The 24,730-nt window shown below is 38.1% G+C and overlaps 1 protein-coding gene across 8 annotated transcripts in view; it reads right to left on the bottom strand.

The window, feature by feature from the left end:
* UNC13B (unc-13 homolog B) overlaps positions 1–24,730 on the bottom strand; it is a 231,367-nt gene that overhangs the window by 88,438 nt on the left and 118,199 nt on the right. For 4 of the 8 annotated variants that reach the window (XM_077912416.1, XM_077912425.1, XM_077912422.1 and 1 more), the window contains exons 8-9: positions 18,807–18,842; positions 14,056–14,290 (exon numbers count right to left, since the gene is read on the bottom strand). In XM_077912416.1, coding sequence (XP_077768542.1) covers positions 14,056–14,290; positions 18,807–18,842 — 271 coding nt within the window. The remainder of the gene's footprint in view (positions 1–14,055; positions 14,291–18,806; positions 18,843–24,730) is intronic. The other 4 variants (XM_077912419.1, XM_077912420.1, XM_077912421.1 and 1 more) reach the window with 1 other exon arrangement.

The following is a 24,730-nucleotide window of genomic DNA, read 5'->3' as shown; positions in this document are numbered from 1 at the left end:
CTTTGAAGCATACTTTTTCTTAATGTGATTTTTGTAAGTTGGATTGAGAATTATTAATATTTAAGTATTAAATATAAAAATACCCTCTTATTTATGCCTAAAATTCTTTACTCAGACTTCTAAAGAAACTTGTCCAGTGGCTGTGATTAAAGTTTTCTAATTTCCATAAGGCAAAATGGTGAACTCTACTCCCTTCTTCTTTTATTTACTAAATTGATGTCCCCTTTTCTTCCTCTATAATTATAAATGTGAATGTCTGTTCCTTAGGATGAGCAAAGGAGACTGGAGATGTTTCTTTAATTATCTCTCAGCTATCTACATGATGAGGTAATGGAAGCCATTGGGAGATGAAGTCTATGACCAAAAAAATTTGTCTGGGGAATGGTCTCATCAACATGAATGTTACAATGAAATCCCTGGCAGCACAGGCAATGTCCCAAAGATGAACTTGCCCATCTGTAATGGAGTTGCTCTCTGGACACAACAAAGTTTTGGAAAAAGTGGACAAAATCCAACTCCAGGATCTGGGTCAGGACCACACTAATGCATTTCTATACTTAAAGAGAGGCCAGCCCAACCCTTTCTCAACCACCTGAATTCCCATACCCTGGGAGGAAATTTGTGCGCCTGTTATGAGAGACAGCACCAATAGCAGAGAAAGCGCAGTGAATTATGATTAGAAACCATGATTAGGGCAGCCCGGGTGGCTCAGCAGTTTAGCGCCTGCCTTCAGCCCAGGGTGCAATCCTGGAGTCCCAGGATGGAGTCCCACATTGGGCTCCCTGCATGGAACCTGCTTCCCCTCTGCCTGCGTCTCTGCCTCTGTGTGTCTCTCATGAATAAATAAATAAAAATCTTAAAAAAAAAAAAAAAAAAACATGATTAGAGCAGTATCCACAAGTTACTCCCTTGAGCCATATACTAAATTTAAGAGTCAGTCCTACTCAAGACAGAAGTTCTAGGTGATGATCTTTAAGATCTATCCCAGAATAGTTCACTGAATAGTATCACTGAATAGTTCTATCCCAAGTCAGGGGCCCTTCTTTCACTTCTGGTATCATGCTAGAAAGCCTCCATGCAAAAGGACAAAGAATTTCCTTGCCACAGAGTCAAGTCTTTAAAGGGCTTATGTTTACCCTTGGCCAAATGAAGATAAATCATTACTGTTTTCCAGTGATATTCTCCCTATGGATCCTCCCAATTACCTGGTATTTTCTGACTAATTTCTGATCCTTCATCCCAAGGCAGGCTGCTATGAATAGTTCCTAACACATGTGTGTACATGAATGCACACACACACACACACACACACACACGATCTCTAAAACCAGCCCCTTTGGACAGGTTTGGGTGAGAAGTCATGGCAGCATTCTTAAACTGTACAGTACGTGGTGCTTCTTCTTAGGGGAAATAATAGTATCTTTTCCAAATGGACCCTGCACAATGCTCCAGAATAAAGAACTACAGCAAATGATAGCCCTGAGCTCCCATGACACTTTATTCAAGGCACTTATCAGACACCAGTCTCAAGGTACAAAATGGCAGACCAGAAAGAGCTATATAAATCCATGTGGAATATAGAATATAAATTATCCCAACCTTCGCATCTAGCATTTTACTTAATAACCTCATTGCCACTGGAGAAAGCATCTTAGAAGACTTGGAAAAGCACAGCACAGATCTCTCCCCAGCTATTAGAGATATAAGTGCTGAGGGCCAAGGAAGCATCCTAGCCTATCACATGGTTGTAATTAATATATGCCACACTACTACTTGCAGCCTCTTTCTGCCCTCCATTCTCCATTTCACTTTCACAAGACAGAGCAAACCAGAATGAGTAAATCCTAAGGCCCAGCCTTTCCTTTAGCAGTAAGTTCCTTCTCCCAATTAATGAATTCCATTTGGCTCTAGAGAGAGGGAAGAGGATGAAAAGACCCACACATTACTCCTTGTTACTTAACCCCTAGTTAACATGAAGCTCGGGTGCTAGAAAAGACATAGGAAAAATATAAAGCAGCCTATCATTAAGCTACCTCTAAGTCACTGCATCATAAATGGTCAATTCCTTAAAATCATTTATGATGCTTAGGTTGAAAACAGGCCTTTTGTCGGTCTTTGGTTCCTTGACATCATGGAGAGTAATTGGTTGCTGTATGTTTGAAAGACAGTCAGTGCAAGGAGGCATCACCTCTTCCTCTTGTGTTTCTGGCTGGTGAAGTAACTCAGTGACAGTGCAGTGCTCTTCCTTATGACTCCCTGAAGGACAGGTGGAGCTAGAAAGGTTGCTTTTGGAACCCCAGTGTTCTCCAGATGCTGAAATTCCCTGCTGGTTTTCCATTTCTCCTGACTCTGAAAGCTCATGAGCACATATACTTGGCCTGGTCTCCAGATGCTCATAGGTCCCAGAGGGTTGAGTAGCTGGTTCAGCACTAGCCTCAGACATTTGAGAAGACTCTAAAGCTTTATCAGCCTCACTAAAATGAAGGTTCTGATCACTGCTGATAACTAAAGCTGGAGAAGAGGATTCTGCAGGTACTTGTTCAGGGCCTCCTTTGTTCTCTTTTGGCCGTGTGAATGAAAGATCCAGCTTCTTTCCAAATCTCAGTTTTAGATCACTTGCCATCATACTCCCTTTCCCATCACTACCTCCCTCAAATAGAGTTGACAACTTTTTAAAATTGGCCATTAAACCAGGCTCCGCTCCTCTATTACCAGAGGAAGGAGATGGGGAAAATAGAGAGCTCAGTGGTTTCCCATAGTCAGTGGCAGAAGATGGGAAATGGAGTTTTGGCCAATTGGTCATGTTTGGGATCCCAAAATGAGGTCTTGGCTGCTCTGTTTCCTGGGGGACTGCAGGTGGATCTTTCTGGGTACCAAGTATCCCATAACTTTCTTTGGCACAATACACAGGCTCCTCCAGTACAGGATGAGAAAGGTATCCTTGGGTTTCTGGTGTGGCACTCTGGCCAGCACTTGCATCACTTAACAGTGGACTACTGGTTTCCAGTGAATTGGTTGTCTGTAGTTCCAAGAAATCTTGGTTTGTGGAGGCTGACTGAATAGCTGGCTTTGCCTCAAGAGGAATAAGTGGCTGAACTGGAGAAGGAAGCTCTTCGGCAATACAGGTAGGATCTGGATCCAAATGCGATAGCAATGAAATATGCTCTGCTTCCAATGATGTCTCTGTATCTGTGCCCTGCAACAACCCCATGTCTCCTTCATCACTCAGAGACAATACTCCTTGCCCAGTATCGTCCCCTGAGACAGAAGGTGTAGCCCCAATTGTTTCAGAATCTTGGGGTTCTAGAATATTGTCAGGAATATCATTGTTTTCCATTTCAGTTGTTAGTTTAGTATCATCTATCAGGGTCTCTGAGTCTGACTTTGCACTAACTACAGTCATTGTACCACCACTGAGAGTAGATTCTGAATTGAGTGTTGGAGAGGAAGCTTCTCTCCACAAATTTTCTGTAGGTACTGATCCTATAGTATCTCTGCAACTACCATTTTGAGGCTTTGCAATAGCTGGGACAGGTGATTCTTGTTTGTATGTCTCTGGTCTGGGACTTTTAAAAACTCCAAGTAACTCACCTTTGAGGGACTGAGATGATGCACCAGAAGAAAGGGAGAAAAAGGAGTTTTTCTTTGGAGGTTTAGGAGAGGAGAAAAATCCAGAGAAAGTTTTGGGAGGTTCAACTAAGCACCCAGAGAAAGACTTCACTTTTGTCACAAACCCGGAAAGCATCTCTACTGAAGAGCCCAACACTGATTTGTCTTCTTCTTTATCTGCCTCTCGGCTCTGGAAGTGCTCTGTATACCCTGGCTCCACAGAGGGAGAGGGTGGTTCTACAATCTCTGTTAAGACCTCATCAGGGACCTTTTCTAATGGCAAGCTCAAAGGGTCACTAGTAATTATTTCAATTTGGTGGTGGTTAGTGCAAGTGTCTGGACTGTTGAGCTTTTCAGTCAAATGGTTATCATGTGAAAAAGACTTGGCCAGTGAGCCACTAGGGAAGGCTTCCTGTATGAAAGTCTCTTCTTCATCAGGAGTTACCCCAAGGGACTCTGGACCAATGAGCAATGTTTCAGTCTGTGCCTGAAATTCTGGTGAATTAGAACCAATGTCATTTTGCAACTGATTCATCTGGATATCTGCTAAAGATGTCCCTGGTCCATTACTAGAATCTTGTTTTTCCTGATAGTCCTTCTCCACATTGAGCTCATCTGTAAGAGAAGTAACCTCAACAGTGTTGCTACAAGGATCCATTTGCTGTTCATGAACTCCCTCCTGGACTATGCTAGCTCTACTGCCACTAGAACCTTCTCTAGTCATTGTGCCACCCATGTCTACAAAAGCACTTGGCTTCTTAGAGGGCTGGGAAGTCACTGGAGCAACAGTTGAAAGGCTGTGTTTTTCCCCAGGAGTCTGCTGCTTTCCATCCAAAAATGACAAGTTGAAGAAACTAAAAGAGCTAGTATGAGAGGCATCCTTCTTGCTGCTTGAGTTAGTAGTCGAAAAAAAGGAAGGAAGTGTAAAGAGCCCTTCTGCTTGAGATTTGGTTCTTGGTAGAGTAGCAGAGGCTCTATTCTCAGATTTTTCAGATCCAGTCAGGAAAGAAAATATACTTTTTCTGGTTTGCAACTCTGGTTGAGATGAAGAGGTTGTGGCAGTTGAAAAACTACAGCGTTGATCAGAAAAATGATCTTGTTCCTTTGAATTCCTTTGGCTCGGAATATCAAAAGTTGGTTGATCACTTCTTGAAACTTCTGTCCCTGTAGACACACCACTAGTTTCTACTGAAGAATTTCTGGAAGACTCTTTGAGACAATTTGCTGAGAAAGACTGATTTGGTGATTGCTGGATTAGGTGATCTCTGGAAGGTACCTCTTTTTCAGTCAAATTATTACTCTGTATATCGGTAGTCGATGGTTCTTTTAGCCCACTGTCATCAATAGTAATCTGCTTGTTCAGACTCCTAACTCGAACCTTCCTTTTAGAAGCAACTGGTGTAGCAGGAAAGTTCCCAATATCCTGGTTAATTGCCTGTGGAGGATTAGGACTTGATTTGACTTCATCCTTATTAACCAAGGAAGAAACAGGCATATTTTCAGTTGTTTGTATAGAAGATACATTGGTTTTAAATAAATCCCCAAGAGTACCAAAAAAATTGGAAACACCAGGAGATTCATTCTTTTGTTGATAAGGTATCTTTCTATTTTTATCATCATTCTTTTCTAAATTTGGTGATCCTTCTTTATTCACCTGGGTTTTAAAGAGGTTCAAAAATCCAGATGCCTGTTTTCCATTTGATACTGTACTTACTGAAGAGTCTTCTCCCCGACCAAAGAGTTTCAATGCACTTTTAAATAATGTTCTCTCAGATTCTTTGGAAGACTGGTCCTGGGGAAGCTCACAGTTCTTGTGTTCATCCCTACTAAACTGTGATGCAAGAGGAACTGAAATAGAGTCAGCTGTAATGATTTCATTATCTTCCATATCTGATTTAGGCCGAAGAGTTGTTTGGCTTACCTGGACAACAGATTTTAACAAACTTTGTTTTTTCACATGAAAATTTTTATTTGAAGGGAACTCTTGCTTCATATTTTTAGTAAATTCTGGTCGTTGAACATTGGATCCTATTTGTCTTTCTAAATCCTTCTTGAGAAGACATTCTTCTTCATCTTGAGAGTTACTCTCTAATTGCTTATTCAAGATTAATGACTGAAGACCATCATTTGTGAGCTCTGCTAAGTCTGAATGCTGATCCATTTTCTTCATGACCAAAGACTCTAAGGATTCATTCTCAACAAAATTCAAAGTATTTCCAACCAAAGCAGAAAATAATGAAGTTACTTTGTTCAATGATGACATCTCTCCTGTTTGCTGTGGACTGTTAGTCATGTTTTCAGGATGAACCAAAGAGGTAGCTTCTTCAGAAGACTGAACCCAGTGGAAACTGGAAGGGTAAACAGATGAATCCTTTGCTAGAGTCTGGTTCTTATCATCCTCTATAAAATGATTTTTACTTAAGTCATGATTTCCAATAGTTTGGGGCTTATTTCTGAGATCCAATATGTATTTAAAGTCTTCAGAACAACACACCTTTTCTTCAAAAGATCCAAAATTTCCTTTAAACTTCTGAAGATTATTGCCTGAAAAATCTAATGGTTGATCCTTTTGGTCACAACTTGACTCTTCAAGTACTTGTGAGAAGGTTCCTAAATTTAGATACACTGGTCCTTCACCTCTTGGCAAAACTACAGATAAATCAAGAGGGTCATCAATTGGTTCCTCTTCAACACACCAGACTAATTCATCTTCCTTGTCAAGCACTTTAAAACTATAGGCAGAAATAATGCTGTCATCCAACATAATACTTGATAGATCATTTGTCTGTAAACCATAATTCAAATACTCTTGATAATAACAATCAGGCATAAATAAATATGCATACTGCCCAGTAGAATCAGTGAGGAGATAATACATATACTGACCATCATGGAACATATAATATCCATAATCCCCATCCTCTGATGGCCACCACACTCCATTTTCAAGACATGACAACCATTCCTGGTATTCATAACTAACACTTGAAAAAACAAAGTTTTCATCCATCCTTAATGATTCTTGTTCAACTATGGAACATGTAGTCTTCTTATAACCTGAAGAACAACTTAAGTCAATGGGCAGTTCTTCTAGTGAATTCTTAGTCTCATTAATTGGAAAATGAGAATTTCCATATAATGAGTTAGCTGCCCACATATCACTTCTTAATAAGTTGTCTTCATTAAATGCTAACTGGTCCAATGATTCATATGGTAAGTCATGCCAAATGACACTGTTTGGATTTGTTTTCCATTCCAAGATATTTGCATTTTGAGCCTTTTGGCAAAAATTTATTGCTGAGTTTTCTGAGTCAGGCCACAGGAAAACATCACCTGATGGGAATGTATTTTGATTCCACATATAATAAACTGGCTGAAGTTTTCTGGAATTTTTAGAGAAATCTTTTATATCAGAGTCCCATTTATAACAGAGAGGATTATTCATCTCTTCAAAAGCCTGACAGTGGTTTGACAGAATGCTAGTACTTAATATGGGTGGATTTAACTTGTTTGAATTTTCGTGTATTTTCCCCTTAAGAACATGGTGTGGTGTCAGCCTCTCAGCCATGGATTTCTCTAAGAGGCCTAGCTGAGCACTTGGAGCACAGTGAAGGACTCTGTTCTCAGAAGAGGGGCAATTATTTTCACTTTGCTGATTTTTCCATGTAGGAGGGGAATGATGACTATCAACCCAAATATCAGATAATGGTGTATTTTCTTTAGGTAAAGATAAAAAGCTTTTTATGAAGCCAGATGTTTCTTCTTTTTCAACATGATTCTTCTGGTTCTCAGGAGTCACACACAAAGTAACAGGGATCTCATCCAAGGATAAATGTTTATTTCCATTCAAACTTTTTATGTTGCCTGAAGACACAGACTTTGCTTCATCTGGTTTACAATCAGTCACACTGTTATTGGATATCAGGTTAAATATTCCAGAGAGTACGCCTGGGATATTATTCTTATGATGAGAATCATCATTTTTCAAATTTAATTCTTGTTGACTAGACAAGTTTTCAAGAGAAGAAAACTTGTTAAGCAGACCAGAAAGGAGGCCTCCTTGGGTTCTTTTCTTCAAAGCTTTATCTACAAGTCTGTCTTCATTAATCTCACTAACCAGGGTGGGTTTTGAAATGGGAGAAGTAAATGCTAATGAAGAGTATGACACTGTTAAAGGTGTCACTTGTGTAAGAGTCTTACTTTCTTCTGAAGAATCTGAAGGAATATATTCTTTGGACACAACTTCAGGGATGGCTGAGGTATCTCTCTGACAGGTATCTACTGCTGCATGGTCACTTGAATTTAATTTGTCTATATTCCCAAATTCCCCAAGATCATTATTAATAACTGGAACTGAATTAGACTTTACTTTATCAAGTGTGGCATCTTCAGGACAATTTATTTGATCATTTTTATTAAATGCTTCTGTACCATCAAATTTCCCTAAATTATTATGAATATTTGGAACTGAACTAGATGTTATTAGACTAAGTTTGGCATTTTCACGGCAGTTTCTTTGGATCTCTTCATCAATGGTTACTGCTGAGTCAGGAAAACTCTGGTCATTGACAGTGATACGGCTGTCAGTGAAAGGAAATTTAAACAAAGGAAAAATGCTTCCTTCCTCTCTTAAATCCTGCAGCTTTTCAGAATGACTAAGAACTCTGAAAAATGGAATATGTAGTTTTCCACTAAAAGAAAAGGAACGTCCATCTTTCCTAGGGCCCCTTTCCCATCCATCTTCCTCTAACTGGTGAATTTTCATAGATTCTGACACAGTTTTCTTTGAGCAGGTCTCAGGTGAAGTGAGCAAAAACTGGCTAAAAGATTTTCTGAGTGGCTCAAGAAAATCATCATCTCTAGTAACTTTGTCCTCCTCAATCGGTGTTGCTGAAGACTCTTTATTTGCAATTCTACTGCTAGTTATACAAGATTGTCCTGGAGTGTTTTTGGCACAGTTTTTTGGTTGATCCGGTAACAGAGACAGATCTGTACAGGATTTTCTTTCCAAGAGACTTTCAGTATCATTTTTTTTATTTGCAGAACCACCTAAGTTTGAAGGTTCATTGGTCGATTGGGAAGACAGCAACAAATCCTTACTTAGGGGCATTTGGGTTGAACCTGTAGTTTCTCCATCATTCCTATCAAAAGTGATGACATTACTGTCATTGCCAAGAGTGTCTTCCCTTTGATTTGACTCTAATCCACACCCAGTGACATTTTCCTTTCTTATTGGCTTGTTCTGGTCATCATCCTTTTTGGTTTCATCTTTTTCCGAAAAGATCTTTAATGGATTCAGCCTGCTGAAAACAGACTTTATAACTGAACTCTGACTCTGTGGAAGGGAGTCCCTTCCAATAGCCTCTGTTGCATCCTGAAAGCTTAAATTTCCAGTTTTACTACCTGTGTGCTCATTTTCAGAGGTTTTGTGATTTCTGCCAAAATCCTCATTATCAACTGCTTGAGAGGATAATGGAGACTGTATGGAAATATCCTTCCCCACTACTGACTTGGCTCTGGGTTTAGATCCTGAATTAATCATCTCTACTTGATTAGGAGTTTCTGTTTTCTCTGGAACTAAATAAACCAGCTTTTCCACAGAGGTTGTTAGCTGCTTTGTGCCTGAACCCATTTTTTCTGTGAGTGAACTGAACAGAGAACCAACAGCACATTTCACTCCATTCAGCTCAGGGAAAAATATAGCCTTGTCTTTGTCATTCTTGACAATGGCTGAAGGTGCTTTTTGATCCTCAGGCATTTTGTGCTCTGCGTTATCAACAGTACTATTGTGTTTAAGTGATTTTTTAGTTTTTGGAAGGGAGCCAAATCGATTAATCTCTTCTTCCTTCTCTGCTAAATATTCTGACACTGTTTCTACCAAACACTGAAGCTCATCGATTGTATCAACATAGTCCTTCTTGGGTTCCTCAAGAGAGGAAGGGGTCATCTCTTCCATAGGGCACCCAGATTGATCTCCAAGTGTGTTTGCATCACATTTTAACTTTGGTAATGGGAATACTGGATTTGTTACATGATATTCTTCAGGAAAGCCTCCAACATGATGGACATCGGGTGGATGATTTGTTGGTGACAATAAACCTTCCTGTTTATCAGTAAGAGGAGAACTCAGAAGTTCATCAGAAGTACTACTGGCAGAATCTTCAAGAATATCTAATGGAGTGAAATTAGTGACATATTGGTTTAAGCCAGATGACTTTTCATAGTTCTTAAAACAACCAGAAAGATCATAATTATGATTTTCCAACTTAGTAGTCCACATGCCACTCTTAACCACAAAACCATTTTTGTAAGGGCGTAAAATTGGATAATTTTGTTTCTTCTTTTCAATGTGGCAAACGTTACAATTTTCAGTGTTAGGATATGTACTTTTGAAGTTAGTCTTAGTTCCTGATCTATCATCATATGGTCGTCTTTCACTGCCTTCAAAATGACGGTATAAGGGTTTGTTTTTCCTTCTCCTATCTATTGTATATTTCTGAGGATATCTGGAGAATACAGAGGTTTCAAACTCAAGGTCAAAATTAAAGGCAGTAGAAAATTCACTTTCTTGACCCAGAGATGGTATCTTTTTCCGATTCTTACACTTCAGTTGTTCTTGTTGGCTGTAATATTTACCAGTTTTTGAAAGAGTTCTAATCTCTTTTGCTTCTGCTTCCTTTAAATTTATGTTACTGTTTTCTAGAAACTCTTGTGATATTTTCTCCTCTATCTCTTTATATATATTTTCTTGCTCTTCATAGTCAGTATCAGAGAAAGTTGAAATAACCTTAATTTTGTCATTTTTAGCCTGCAAGCCTTGTCTGATGTAAAAGAATAAAATTGGAGGAATAGTAAGGCCAAGAAAAGAGAAGAAACAGGGAAAGGGAAGAAACAAATTATAAAATTTAGTGCACATTCAATGAGAAAACTAAAATAATATAAGGGAAGAAACAAATTATAAAATTTAGTGTACATTCAATGAGAAAACTAAAATAATATAATAAAAATTACCATTCAGGCTGAAAAAATATGATAAAGAAATCTATATGTTCTTAAATCAGTATTAAAGTACTTTAGCCAAATAGTTTTTTCCACTTCAGAAAAAGAACAGCTATGATAATAACCATAGCTACTTGCTACCATGAGCTTTTTAGGATCCTTTTATTTTCCAAGATAGAAACAAAATGAAAATGTTTCCTCGATATTTAGAATGTATTTGCAACACTCAAGTTGAACTGTTAAGTATTTAACAAAAATATATTAAGGGATTTCAAGAGACCTAAGTTTGTTGATTAATATGGGTCTGAAAAGAAGTCAAGCTGATAACTTGCTGAAAGTTATTATTTGAGGTAGTATAGCCAAGAATATGGTCAAACATATTTCTCTTAAAAAGAAAAAATATATAGGGGTACCTGGGTGGCTCAGTCAGTTAAGCATCTGACTCCTGATTTTGGCTCAAGTCATGATCTCAGAGTCATGAGATTGAGCCCTGAGTCAGACTCTATGCTCAGCATGGAGTCTGCTTGAGATTCTCTCTCCCTCCCTCTTCCCCTCTATGCCTCTCTCCCTATTTGAGCTCCTGTGAGCGCACTCTATCTCTAAGAGACAGATAAACCTTAAAAAAAGAAGGGAAAAAAATAGATAATAAAAATAATCTTTGTCAGAAGTCAAACCTTACGGTATCAACAAGAGCAAATTATTTAAAGCATTATAATATGCAAAATCTAAAAGCTATATATGCATTGAGGATCACAGGGAAATGAATATCTTTCCCTATACTAACACTAGAAGCTGTATTCCAACTTAAGTCCATAAATAAGATACCTGACCTTTCTTTCAGTTAGATCAGAAACTGCCTGCTTCCTGTGTAATCAAGTGAGGGTATACAGAGGACCTGTAGACTAAGTGCTTGTCGACTCATGTTCTTTATAGATTTAACATCCAATTGCATTCATATAGGAAATACAAACAAGATCATGGTGGTCACTTAGTCACTAAAAATCTTCAAGAGAGAGAGACTTGAAGAGACAGTAATAATAAGCTTCAAGAGATATTCTTTTGACCCCCTTCAACACTAGAGACACTTTGGCTATATATCTAACAAAGTCCAACTCTATTGTCAAACCTCAAATTATGTATTTTTATATAATTTATGTAAGATCCCAGTTATTTTGGACTCATTAGACAAAAGCCCATTTGGTTGAGCAAATCCAATATAACATTTTTTTACATGCAATTTCATTATCCTGCAGTATCCTCAAAAACTCAAACCAAACTAGCTTCAGCCTAGAAGTTTTTATACTTCAATTTAAATCAATACATAGCCATTGCTGTAGTGAATGAAGCTATTTATTTTTATACTTCTAATTTAATGGAAGATACTAAGAATGTGTTTGTTCCCTTAGGATTTTAAAAAACTAACTTAAGGATTTAGACCATCTCCAAGAACTTGGCATCTACAGTAAGAGAGAAGTTTAAAAATCAATGTTAGTGACAAATCAACTTCAAAAATTTTTAATGGATAAATATTTTCAAGAATTTTAGTTAAAAATGTCTATGATAAAAGGTTACTTAAAAGTCATGTAATTTTTTAAATGCCTGGGTGAATCAGTTGGTTAAGTGTCTGTCTTTGGCTCTGGTCATGATCCTAGGATCCTAGGATTGAGCCCTGCATTGCACTCTCTGCTTTGTGGGGAGTCTGCTTCTCCTTTCCCCTCAGCCCCTACCCAGCTTGTGCTCTCTCTTTTGAATGAATGAATGATCATGTAATTTTCTTCTCTGCTGGAGATAAAAAAATATTTACTCTTTAATCTCATTTCATATACTGATACACTAAAATCAAATTTATAGGGGATCAATTAAAAAATTTCTTAGGAAAAAATTTACAATTTAAAGTGTATCACTAATGCTCCTCTAAGTATTATTATAGTGGTAGCCCAGGAAATAATCAAAATAATAATAGGGTAATAATTAGGTAAAATGAAGTACTCTAGAACAGTATGTAGTCATTTAGGTTGATGTGCCATCATTATTGCTGGCTTACACATCTAATACTTGCAAAGGAGGGAGGGAAAAGTAGTGGGGGTTTTGCTGTTATGTTTTTTTCCCCTAAAGTAGGACAATATAAACAACTAAAATTAAAAACATAGAATATACAAACATTAAGGGGTGTCTGGGTGGCTCAGTTGGTCAAGAGTCTGCCTTCAGCTCAGGTCATGATCTCCAGGTCTTGGTACAGAGCCCCACATCAGGGGAGTCCCTTCTCCCTCTCCTCTCTACTTGTGCTTTCTCTCACTATCTCTGTCGCGATCTGTCTCTCTCAAATAAATAAGATCTTTCTAAAAATATGCAAATATTCAGTTAATAAACCAGCAAGGAGTAGAGACTAACTATTGTAAGATTCCTGGCATGTTTCTTCCTAGAATCAGATCATAAACAGTAAAAACTCTGTGATGGTTGATATAGGAAAAAAATTCACTGAAAATATTCTCAGAGATAATAGTAAACTGAGATAGGAATTTTAGTAACAAAAAGTATGAGCTAAACTGGAATGGTTTTTAAAATATTAACCTCCAACTAATACTTGATTCAAGCTAGGATCATCAATGGATGCTAAAATCAATGGGGAAAATGTTGGGGAAACTGAATAATGATACAATAAAAATAAAATAATCAATGTGATAGAATATTAACCCAGCTGAATCAAGGCAACATGAATATGGATGTTGATTATAATATTTTTCCAAATTTTGTTTGAATTATTTTTTAAACAGGGGGAAAGTCAGGTGAGTATATATTTGTTTCTATACTCATAAACATATGACAGTAGTCTATAGAAAGGTACATAGGAAACAAACAATGGTGGTGTGAGAACTAGGAGATAGGAAAGAGACCAAGAGGACACGTACAGGTGGGAGATTCTTCACTATATGTTATATTGCACCTTAACATTTTTTAAACCATGTTAATGTTTTCTATATTTAAAATTTTTCTAAAGTTCCAGCAAAAGTTATTGAATCTGCTTTGAAGACATCATCTGAAGTTCCCAGGGAAATATTTAGGTAGAAAAGGTTATCCAAACATTTAACACCTGTGATTTTCTTTTTTTAAATCTTGGTAAAGAGTGTTTCAGAATTGCTGGGCTGGGCAGAGGCGTGTGCTGTTTTTTTTTGTTTTGTTTTGTTTTTTCAGTTATCTATCCTAAGTGAGCATGCTCTCACCCGTTGAGAATCACTGATCACAAAGAGAAATATTAATGACAGAAATATCTAAATGTGAATGTATAGCAGAGAAAAAAAAAACTGAGATTCTAGACAAAATGGCTGTAGCTTGGACTATTATACTGCTATACCTCCACTACCACCTCAGATTAAAGCATCTATATTCTTAGTTACATCTTGGAAACTACATTCTAATAAGAGAAAGTGCTTTGTTTTCAATACCCACCTAAGGGCCCGCCGCTCTGGATAATCAAGATCGTAACTTTGCATGGAGTCATTGCAAGAATCCCGGGAATTGCCCTGAAGTAGCAGCTGCTGTGGCAATCGCATGGGCACAGGAAACTGGTGCACAGAAGCGTTGGGCTGGGAAGTTGTATGATAAGGAGGTGGGATGCTATTGCTGGTCTCACTGCGATAGTCACTATCCCGGTCATCAACGGCACTATCAGGATCTTCAAAAGCTGTGGAATAAGCACAGTCAATCAAGACATCCTCGCTTTACTTAGTTTTTTAGAATTTTTTTCTGCTTCTAACTCAAGTAGCCACAAGCCTGGACCTTGAGAACAAGAGCAAGCTGAGCTGAATGTGAGCCAAGTGACCTCAAATCCATGTGGAAACCTGTTTCAGTTAATACCTACAAGTTTCTTTCCTTATTTAATAAGACAAGAAACTTGCTTTCATTTTAGTGTTGATTCCTAGAGGAGTTCTAAACTGTATTTTCCCAATGCAGAATTTCCTGGAATTTTTGTTCTCTAGCTCTCATAACTCTAATGAACAATCTGCTTTTAAATGTCATAGATTCTAATCCTCTATTATTATCAAAATGAGCAGAAGAGAAATTTTCATTTAGAGTTGGCTTGCTGTTTTTAGACTTTAAAAATACATGGCTAGGGATGCCTGTTTGGCTCAGCGGTGGAGTGTCTGCCTTTGGCCCAGGGCATAATCCTGGAGTCCCAGGATCGAGTTCCATAATCCTGGAGTCCCAGGATCGAGTTCTCCCTAGATGGAGCCCACTTCTCCCTCTGCCTGTGTCTCTGCCTCTCTCCCTCTGTCTCTCATGAATAAATAAATAAAATTAAAAATACATATGGCTGAACCCAATAAGCAAGTCCAACATCAGAAGGTGGCCAGAGAATCAGGAAGTTCAAAGCCAAGGCTCTGAAGAACCAAAAGCTCTAGATACAAATAAGAACAGTGGCTGCCTTTATTTAAAGTACTATGACAAATTTTATTTGTATTTTTTAAGGTAAGCTCTATAACCATTGTAGGGCTAGAACTCATGACCCCAAGATCAAGAGTCACATGCTCCACCAACCGAGCCCATCAGGCACCCCAGAACAGTAGCATCTTCCTGTCTTGCTGCAACAACAGATTTTTCTAACAATTCCTATCAAGTACCTACACCCAGAGTCTCAGAATTTCCATCCAAAGTCTGGGTTGAAGGAGAAGAGGAAAATATAAGCACTAGGAATGGGATCTTGTTGACAATGCAGCCAAGTCTATCTAACAACAGTGACTATAATTTCAAAGAATTATTTCTGCTTTTCAGACCAGCACCTGCCTGGTTGGTTTTAGTCTTGCTTGATGATAGCTAAAATGACCACAGTTACAAATCCTGCCCCAAACAAAAATAAAAATATTTAACACTGTACTTAGAAAGGGAGCTCAACCTTAGAGTCTTTAAGGTTTATTTTATAGAGAAGCCATTTCTGACACCAACTCCATATGTGTATAATTAACAAGGTCCCAGATGTCCTGTCTTGCCAATTTCCTATTTGGCTCAGTGAGGAAAAGGAACATTCATTATCCCAAAATGGATATACTTTTAGCAGATGATGAACTCCTCATATCAGTAATTTTTTTTAAAAATCTTGGTAAATTATGTAGGCAGTGAGAGCCTTCTGAAGACCATAAGATTAGGCTTTCATAATTGCTTGTGTAGGAGATAAGAACCTGCATCCATGTAGTGGAAATGGAAAAGAGCTGATGAAAAAAAAATCTAGACAAATGATAAAATGTGGGGACAAATGGAAGGTAACAGGAAAATGACATCTTGGCTTGCAAATCAGACTACCTGGTAGATAATAATTCCACTAAAAGAGATGAGGGGGCACAAACATGTGGGTTTTACAAGCAAGGGAGAATATGTGAACACTGGATTCCAGACAACATTTGTGGGTATAGCTGGGAGTACAGATAGATCTCATGAGCTTTTCCCTTTTGAGTTTAAGGCAACAATGTGAACATAAGAAGGAGAGTAATCAGAATCTCAGGAGAAAAAGTCAGTATGAGAAAGAGGCTAACTTCAAGTGGTCAGGAAAGGTACTTGTCAAACAATAGGGGATGCAAGGCATTCTGCTCAGAAAATATTCTGGTCACATATTAGGGGGAAAAAAGAAAGACTTCAGGGGCATTGGTTTCAGATCTTGATGTATTTGTTGTTCTGAACACTAGAAAGAAAGGATCAAGGGACAAAAACCAGTATGTCTTTCAGACTTAATTCTTTCTGAACCCACAGAAGGAGTCAGTGTGAAGAAGTCAGATGGATTTTTCATGCATACAGATGAGAGAGCTGGGGCAACAAAGGAGACAAAGCTGAAAGTCTTTTTAAATTCCAGCAGAAGTATCAACACATAACCCAGAGAACCAAAGAGGGAGCAATGATAGGCAATCCCACTGATTATGAGGCCAGTCAGAGTTAGGAGCATCCATGATCCAGAGCCATAAACTATGATGGATGGACCCTTAGTTTTTCACTGCATCTAACCTGTTACTCCTAAATAATGCTCTGCTTTTTTAAATTTTATTTTGCTAAGGTAAGGGGATAATACTCCAAAACTTTCCTAAAAGCTGACAATATTTTTATACTAAATAAATAAAGGGGGATCCCTGGGTGGCGCAGCGGTTTAGCACCTGCCTTTGACCCAGGGCGCGATCCTGGAGACCCGGGATCGAATCCCACGTCAGGCTCCCAGTGCATGGAGCCTGCTTCTTCCTCTGCCTGTGTCTCTGCCTCTTTCTCTCTCTCTCTCTGTGTGACTATCATAAAAATAAATAAATAAATAAATAAATAAATAAATAAATAAATAAAATAAAGGGCAAATATTAAGAAATAAAGTGTTCAAGGAAAGAAGAGGTTAAGAGTAGAAGAGAATATGAAAAGTAGAAGAGGGGACAGGAAAAAAGGAAATACAAAAAAGTGAGGTGAGACAAAGAGAAATAAAAAAAAGTAGATGAGGGCAAAGACCAGATTTTTCTCCCCTGACATCATCCCTGAACTCCCTAGAAAGTAACCCTCTTGGCACCACCAAGGCTGATTAGAAACTAACAAGGGAAATTAAGAAAGAACCTTGAATGAAAAAATTGTGCTTTTGCGGCAGCAGTAATAATCCCTTACTGGCTCTACTCTACTCCATCACACCACTACAGTTAAAACAGAAAAATCCTGGCTTCACTGAAAAAGAGAACCTGAGTGCAGGTTTGGTTACTCAGTCTAAGAAGGACTTGTGAGCTAGCTTGAAGGTGAAAATTAAAAAGCCCTTGGAAAATTAAAAGGCTGGGAAAATTAACTCATTCAAGTATTTATTGGGTGCCTATAAGTACAAGGCTAAACACAGAAGATTCAGAGTACAGAGTTGGTCTGAAAGGAGAGAGAAATGGATACAAATACAAGAAAGTAACTATCATGAGAACAGTATAAATCAAGTGCTATGTGAGTTGAAGGCAAGGTCACTTCCAATTACGGTAAGCAGGGAAAGCTTTATGGCAGAGACAACTTTAAAAGACTGGTAGGTTTTCAACCGGTGAAGTTCAGAGGGGGAGGGGAAATACCTTCTAGAATCTAGATAAAAACAATGGCATGAGTAAAGACCCAACAAGGTTTTTTTTTGTTTTTTTGTTTTTGTTTTTGTTTTTGTTTTTTAAGAAACATTTTGTAGCTCATCTGGCAGGTGCATAAAAGGATATGGAAGGGAATGCTAGAAAATAAACCTGGGGAGAGTAATCTAATCCGGGGCAAAAACGGGCCCCAAGTATAGTGCAGTCATTCAAACAATACTGAATGAAATACTGAATAATGAAGCTTTCTGGTATGTCCTATTCCTGGATTGAATCCCTGTCTTTAAATCCAGAGTACAGGTAGAACTTCATCAGCCTGAGTAAAAAGGCAAGAGAATTCAAACAATTCTTTTCTATGGCTTAGTTATTTTTTTCCTACTTGAAACCCTAAGTTATCTCAGCTCTCTTAGGCTGCCTTTCAGCAGGTTCCTAGTGGAAACACTCAGGATGCAAATCACAGAAAGTACACATTCATAAGAAATTCCAGTGACAGAACAAAATTTGGCTCCTCTTAGCACCTGCTGGATACCTAAGAACTGGGACTCAACCAAATTCCCTGTAAGATGGGTAACACAGCCAGTAATGTCAGCTTAAGGTTGTGTATCTTGCTGGAAAGAACTGACTGCCCACTCAAAGCTGTAGAATGAAGCTGGCCTCCCGCCTACCTGGGGCTTCAAGGAAAGTCAAACCATGTCCTCAGTCTCCTGTTCACAAAAATAAACTTCCAGAAGGAAACTTCTTCTAGTCACCCCATTCCTTATCCAAAAGACCAAAGGAGAGGGTTCCCTACACTAGGTGCTGATGGTATCACTTATCCCTGGGAAGGAAAAAAATCAAGAGATACTGCCAAGATTATAATTGGGACTTGGGTTGAAATCTCTCGCTCTCTCTCTTTCTCTCTCTCTCTCTCTCTCTCTCTCTCACACACACACACACACACACACACACTGTCTTCAAAAAACCCAGCCTAAAAGGATATAACATTCCTTGCAAGTAATGGTCTTTGAGTTTTAAGTAGGGGAGGAGAAAGGAGTGGAATTATATATGCTTGTATGCATGAATATCTAGCTTCATAGTTCAGAGGGAGTGTGTTAAAGGGTAAAATCAAGAAAATTATAAGGAATTCAATTTCTTACGTACTCTGCTGCTCTCCCCAGCCCAAATAGGTCCAGTGACCTAAGAAAACCGCAAATGGTAGCAAAAAAGAAGAGTGACAGAGACAATTTTAGTAATAATTCAAAGACTGTTTCCCCATCCCACCAATGATTATACACCTTACCATGCTTGAACCTGCCCTACTTGTATTCCATTAATTTTACATAACATGTAGAGAGAGCCTTCTGCAAGGCTCTATCTAGCATGAGCCTTCTACCAAGCATGAGACAAACCTACAAAGTACTCTTGTTCTAATTTACTATATAGAGAATAACAAAAAAACTGCTTTTACACTCTTTTTAAAAAAGTTTTCTTTATTTAAGTTACCTCTACACCCAATGTGGGGCCCAAACTCAGGACCCTGAAATCAAGAGTCACACACTCCTCTGGCTGAGCCAGCCAAGCATCCCTGCTTTTACACTCTTAAAACTCCTTCTAGCGTAGGACTCAGAACATTATCGTTTAGGAGCTGATATACTCTTCCCTGTTCAAAATGACAAAAATTCAATCTGTCTTTAAGAAATCCTTCCTGTATCTTTGGTCACCAAACCAAAGAATGAGAATCTCAGACCTGACACAGTGGAAAAGAGAGTGATTCCCTTGTCTAGGAGCAATGATATCTAATTTTGATGCTCTCTACTGAAAATTAAAAGGCCAAAGAATAGCTTTAACATCTAATCTCCCAATATGTAATAAAACACTGTAGCATTCTGCTCAGAATCACTTTTTTCTAACTGCCTATACAATTTAATAAAATCCAATAAATACAGAAGCTTTCAACGACAAGAGAAAATTGAACACTTTCTACTCATTTTTCAAAATAAAAAATTCAGTATTAATTACATTTAAATCCTATTCCATACCCAAAACTGAATTTGAGGCAACTAATGTCACACTCACACACACACACACACACACACACACACGCACACTAAAAATAGGCCTTTATCCCAAGAAACCAGGAGTAATTTAGCTTCATAATTAAGAACATGAGTACTCAAGCCAAACTTAAGTTCTTCTAGCTCTGTCACTACTAGCCATATGGTCTTGAAAAAATTACAGATATTTCTTCAATTGTAATATGAGAATATTATGAGTCTCAGCTACCATAGGATTTTAAGAGAAAATGCACGTAAAGTACTTAGTACAGGTCTCTGGAACAGGGCAAGCAATTGGTATTTTTTTGTTTGTTTTTTTCATGTTGCCATGTTTTTGCTTGCCTTACAGGTTCTTTAAAAATAGGTAACAGGAAGATCCACACACTAATATCTGTTGAGGGATTGTCTATGTCTGGGTTAGAAAGTCCTCAGAGCTCTGAGGGTGCAGTTCCCTTCAAAATTTGCAGTTAAGACTCAAAATTCTGGAAGCACTGAATAATGCCAACATAGGCTGGTTTCATTACCTGAGCCAACTCCCAAACCTGGGGATAAAGGACTACTAATCGGTCATAGTCCATTTAATGTAACTATACACTAAGAGTTTTCTTCCTATACTTACCTTCTTCCTACTACCTCCATCTCTTCCTATCCCTCAGAAAAGATATGTTGACTTACTGTGCCATTTCTTAAATTTTAATAATTTATCTAACTTCCTAGCCATAGAAAAAGAAGGAGTTAAAGAGAAAATTCTCCCAGGCTACAACATAGTTGCCATAACAACTCTGGGAGAGTAATTACTTTGCTTCCTTAAAAAGAAAGAAAAAAGAAAAAAGAAAGAAAGGGAAAGAACCGAACTTTAGAACATGCCTAGCAACCTAGATTGCTCCGGGCAAGTGACAATGCTGCTTCTCACTGAAACTCTGGACCCAAAGAAGCCTCTCATTGCAAGACACTGCCTCATCTTTGAATGCATCACAGTATTGCACAGCAGTTCCTTATACATAGTAGATGCTCAATAAGTATCTTATAGGACTAAATCAAATGATTTGATTCCACTCCCTAGATCCAATCCCAAGCCATGAAAATAACATGCTCTCTGACCAACCAGTTCCCTATTGTCACTTCAGTGTGGTACCCATTATAAGAGAAAGAACATCAGTTTAATTAAGCAAGTTTCCTTCCTCACTCTAAAAACACACTAAAACATCTCACTAGCCAGAAGGACAATTACTGAGGATAGTTAGATTTTGCTAGGTGTTAAGTACCAATAAAGGGGTTGAAGGATGATGTTCCAGGAAATGTAAATCATACACACAAAAGCACATTCAGTGAACTTGCAAATAGTTCTAGCATATCTGAATAGGACACTGAAGGGTTATGAAAGAACTTAATCAAAGGAAGTCCTAAGTAATGGTTAGAAATTTAGTAATGTTAGGAATTTGATGTTATCTGGAGGTTAATGCAGAGCCATCACAGCTTTTTTTTTTTTTTTTAATTCCAGGATAGTTAATATACAGTGTTATATTGGTTTCAGGTTTATAATAAAGTGATTCAATAATTCTATACATTACCCAATGCTCATCATGACATCAAGTACACTCTTAATCCCTTTCGCCTACTTCACCCATCCTCCATCCACCACCCCTCTGGTAACATCTGTTTATTCTCTATAGTTAAGAGTTTGTTTTCTGGATTATCTCTTTATTTTTTCTTTGTTAGTTTGCTTCTTAAATTCCACAAATGAATTGGTATAAAGCATGGGAGAAATGAATCAGATTTGTCATTTTAGAGGATCATAGTACAGTGTGGCCACAAGTTTGTAGGATACGTGGACTGGAGACTGGTGTCAGGGAGGCTGATAAGGAAGCTACTGTACTCACCTAATGATGGATTGAACTAGGAAAGTGGTAGAGGGAGTAGAATAGATACATTCGTCAGATAAAATCAATAGGATTTAATAAGTAACTCAATGTGGAAGCTGAGGAGAATAAAGCTGAGGAGACTAAAGGAGAATAAACAATTTTAGTTTGAGCTATTGGGTGGATATAACACCATTCATCAAGAAGAGAAATACAAGAGGGGCAAGTTGAAAAAAATTATGAATTCAGTGTAAGATTACTGGCTGTGAGTTATCTATGAGGTATTTCAAATGAGTATATCTGGGAAGACAGCTGGATATATGGTTGTAGACCTAAGGAAAGATATGTGGAGTTGTAAGTTTTCAGAATACAAGCTGCCATGAAGACAGATTTTTCTGCTTTGTACCCTGCTGTATCCTTACTGCCTAAACAGTGCTTGGCACAATACAGTAACTCAACAAATATTTGTAAATTAATGGATAAAAATTAAAATGTAAATATAAAAAAAACAATGAGGCAGGGGTACCTAGGTGACTCAGTTGGTTAAGCGGCCAACTCTTGATTTCAGCTCAGGGTCATGTTCTCAGGGTCCTGGGATTGAGCCTTGCATCAGGATCCACATTCAGCAGGGAGTCTTTTTGGGATTCTCTCTCTCCTTCTACATCTGCCCCTCTGCCTCTTTTCTCTCTCCAAAATAAATAAGTCTTTTTAAAAAAATTTTTTAAATGAGGCAGAATGCAGGATAAAGAAAAAGACTGTACAAAAGGGATCAGGGGGAATCTACAGAGTAGCCATATTTAAAAAGAAGACAGATTTTTTTTTTTAAAAAGCAAAGAAAGAAAGAAAAGAATAAATGAATGAACCGACAAGACAAAGTGTTGGTGAGGCTGTGGACACACTGGAATTCTCACACATGGTGGGCAAGAATGCAAAGTGGAAGGCCTCTTTGAAAAATAATCTGAGCATTTCTTATTAAGTTAAATATATACCATAAAACCCAGCATTCCCTCTCCTATGTATTTACCCAAGGGAGGAGGGGACATGTTACATAAAATCCTATACATGAATGTTCACAGTTGCTTAATTCATAATAAACTGTAAACAAAGATGTCCACCAGCTGAAAAGATAAACAAACCATGGTATATCCATATAATAAAGTGGTATTCAGGAATAAAAAGTAATGAATGGACACACACAGATGAATCTTGGATGCAATATGATTAGTGTAACAAGCCAGACTCAAAAAGCTAAATATAATATGATTCTACTTATATGACTTTCTGGAAAAGGCAATACTACAGGGGCAGAAAACAAATTACAGTTTTCATGGGCAGGAGTGAAAAGGGCTGACTACAAAGGGGTTTAGAAAATTTTTAGAGTTGACAGAACTGCTTTATATCTTAACTATGGTTGTAGTTACAAAACTCTGTTGTCAAAACTCATAGAACTGTATACTAAAGGGGAGAATTATTTATTCTATGTAAATTATACCTTAATAAATCTGACTTAAAAAAAAAAAAAAAAAGGAAGAGTCTATGAAGGAGGCTGGGAAAAAGCCAGAGACGAAGAAAACCATAGTGGTGTGGTCTCTGAATCAGAAAAAAAAAAAAAACAATGTTTCAAGGAAGCAGTGGTTAATAAATGTCAAGTGTTATGGGATAGTCAAAAGTGAAAATGGTGTACTGGATTTAGAAATAAAAAGGTTACTAAAAACATTAATAGCAATTGTAACAAATGAAAGCTGGAGTATAGACTACTTAGAAACAAATGGAAGCACATACAATAGAATAAGGAGAAAGAGATTCCACAATTCACACAGTAAAACACTGAATGTGAGCAAGATGGTAGACGCTGCTTATCAAAGGATGCCAAAAAGAAGCAAGCAGAGAACAGACAATGGCCAAACGTGTTACACACAAAACTCAGTACCTTAAGAGCTTCTTACAAAACCAGCAACATACTCAAATTGGGTATTCACAATTTTGGCCCAGGGCGCGATATCAAATGTGTGTCAAACTGACAATTTTAATGAGCATGCTAATGTTTCCCACCTCCCTAGAGCCTCAAACCTCTTTAGTTCACATATTAACAAGTGAATAACCAATTACACTGCAGCTCAGTGGCATCCGATGCTTAGAGTCAGGCAGTCTAGAAAACTAGAGCCTCCAACTGGCAATGACAGTGTATTTACAATGTTGTGAGTTCTATGCAGATTAGCTTTGCGAAGTGTACCTCAAGCCCAAAACTCCAACACTTAAAACTCCCAACACTTCAAAACCAGAAGCCACAAGACCATTCCAAAAGTCCTCTCTACTTTATCTCCCATGCCCAATCCATCAACAAGCTTAATAGTTAATTCTACTCAAGTCTCCTTCTTCAGTTGACAAAAAAAGACAAAAAAGACAAAAAAAAAAAAAAAACCATACAAAACAAAACATCTCCTTCCTCATAGGTTTCACAGTCCTTATCAAGAACTTGTTACCTCATGCCTGAATTATTGCAGATTTTGGCAGGATTTATGACCTTCTAATCTCTGTCCCATTCAATCTACTCAGTGCTTAGTGCAACTAAGCACTAATCTCAGGAACTAATTTTCCTAAATCCAGCTTCTAATCACATTATTACATTAAAATTTTTTTCTTTATTTAAATTCAATTAATTAACATACAATATATTATTGGTTTCAGAAGTAGAGGTCTGTGATTCATCAGTCTTTTTTTTTTCTTTTTTAAAGATTTTATTCATTCATGAGAGACTCAGACAGAGAGGCAGAGACATAGACAAAGGGAGAAGCAGGCTCCTCACAGGGAGCCTGACACAGGACTCGCTCCCCGGACCTGGGATCACACCCTGAGCCGAAGGCAGATGCTCAACCACTAAACCACCCAGGTGTCTCCATCAGTCTTATATAACACCCAGTGCATCATTACATCATTACATCACATGCCCTCCTTAATGTCCATCACCCTATTACCCCAGTCCCCCCATCTCCCTCCCTTCCAGAGACCCTCAGTTTGTTTCCTATGATTGAAAGTCTCAGGGATCCCTGGGTGGCGCAGCGGTTTAGCGCCTGCCTTTGGCCCAGGGCGCGATCCTGGAGACCCGGGATCGAATCCCATGTCGGGCTCCCGGTGCATGGAGCCTGCTTCTCCCTCTGCCTATGTCTCTGCC

The sequence above is a fragment of the Canis aureus genome, chromosome 10 (assembly GCF_053574225.1).
Source record: "Canis aureus isolate CA01 chromosome 10, VMU_Caureus_v.1.0, whole genome shotgun sequence".
Taxonomy (NCBI): domain Eukaryota; kingdom Metazoa; phylum Chordata; class Mammalia; order Carnivora; family Canidae; genus Canis; species Canis aureus.
The sequence above is the reverse complement of the archived record's forward strand: the minus strand, read 5'-3'. Positions and strand labels throughout refer to the sequence as shown.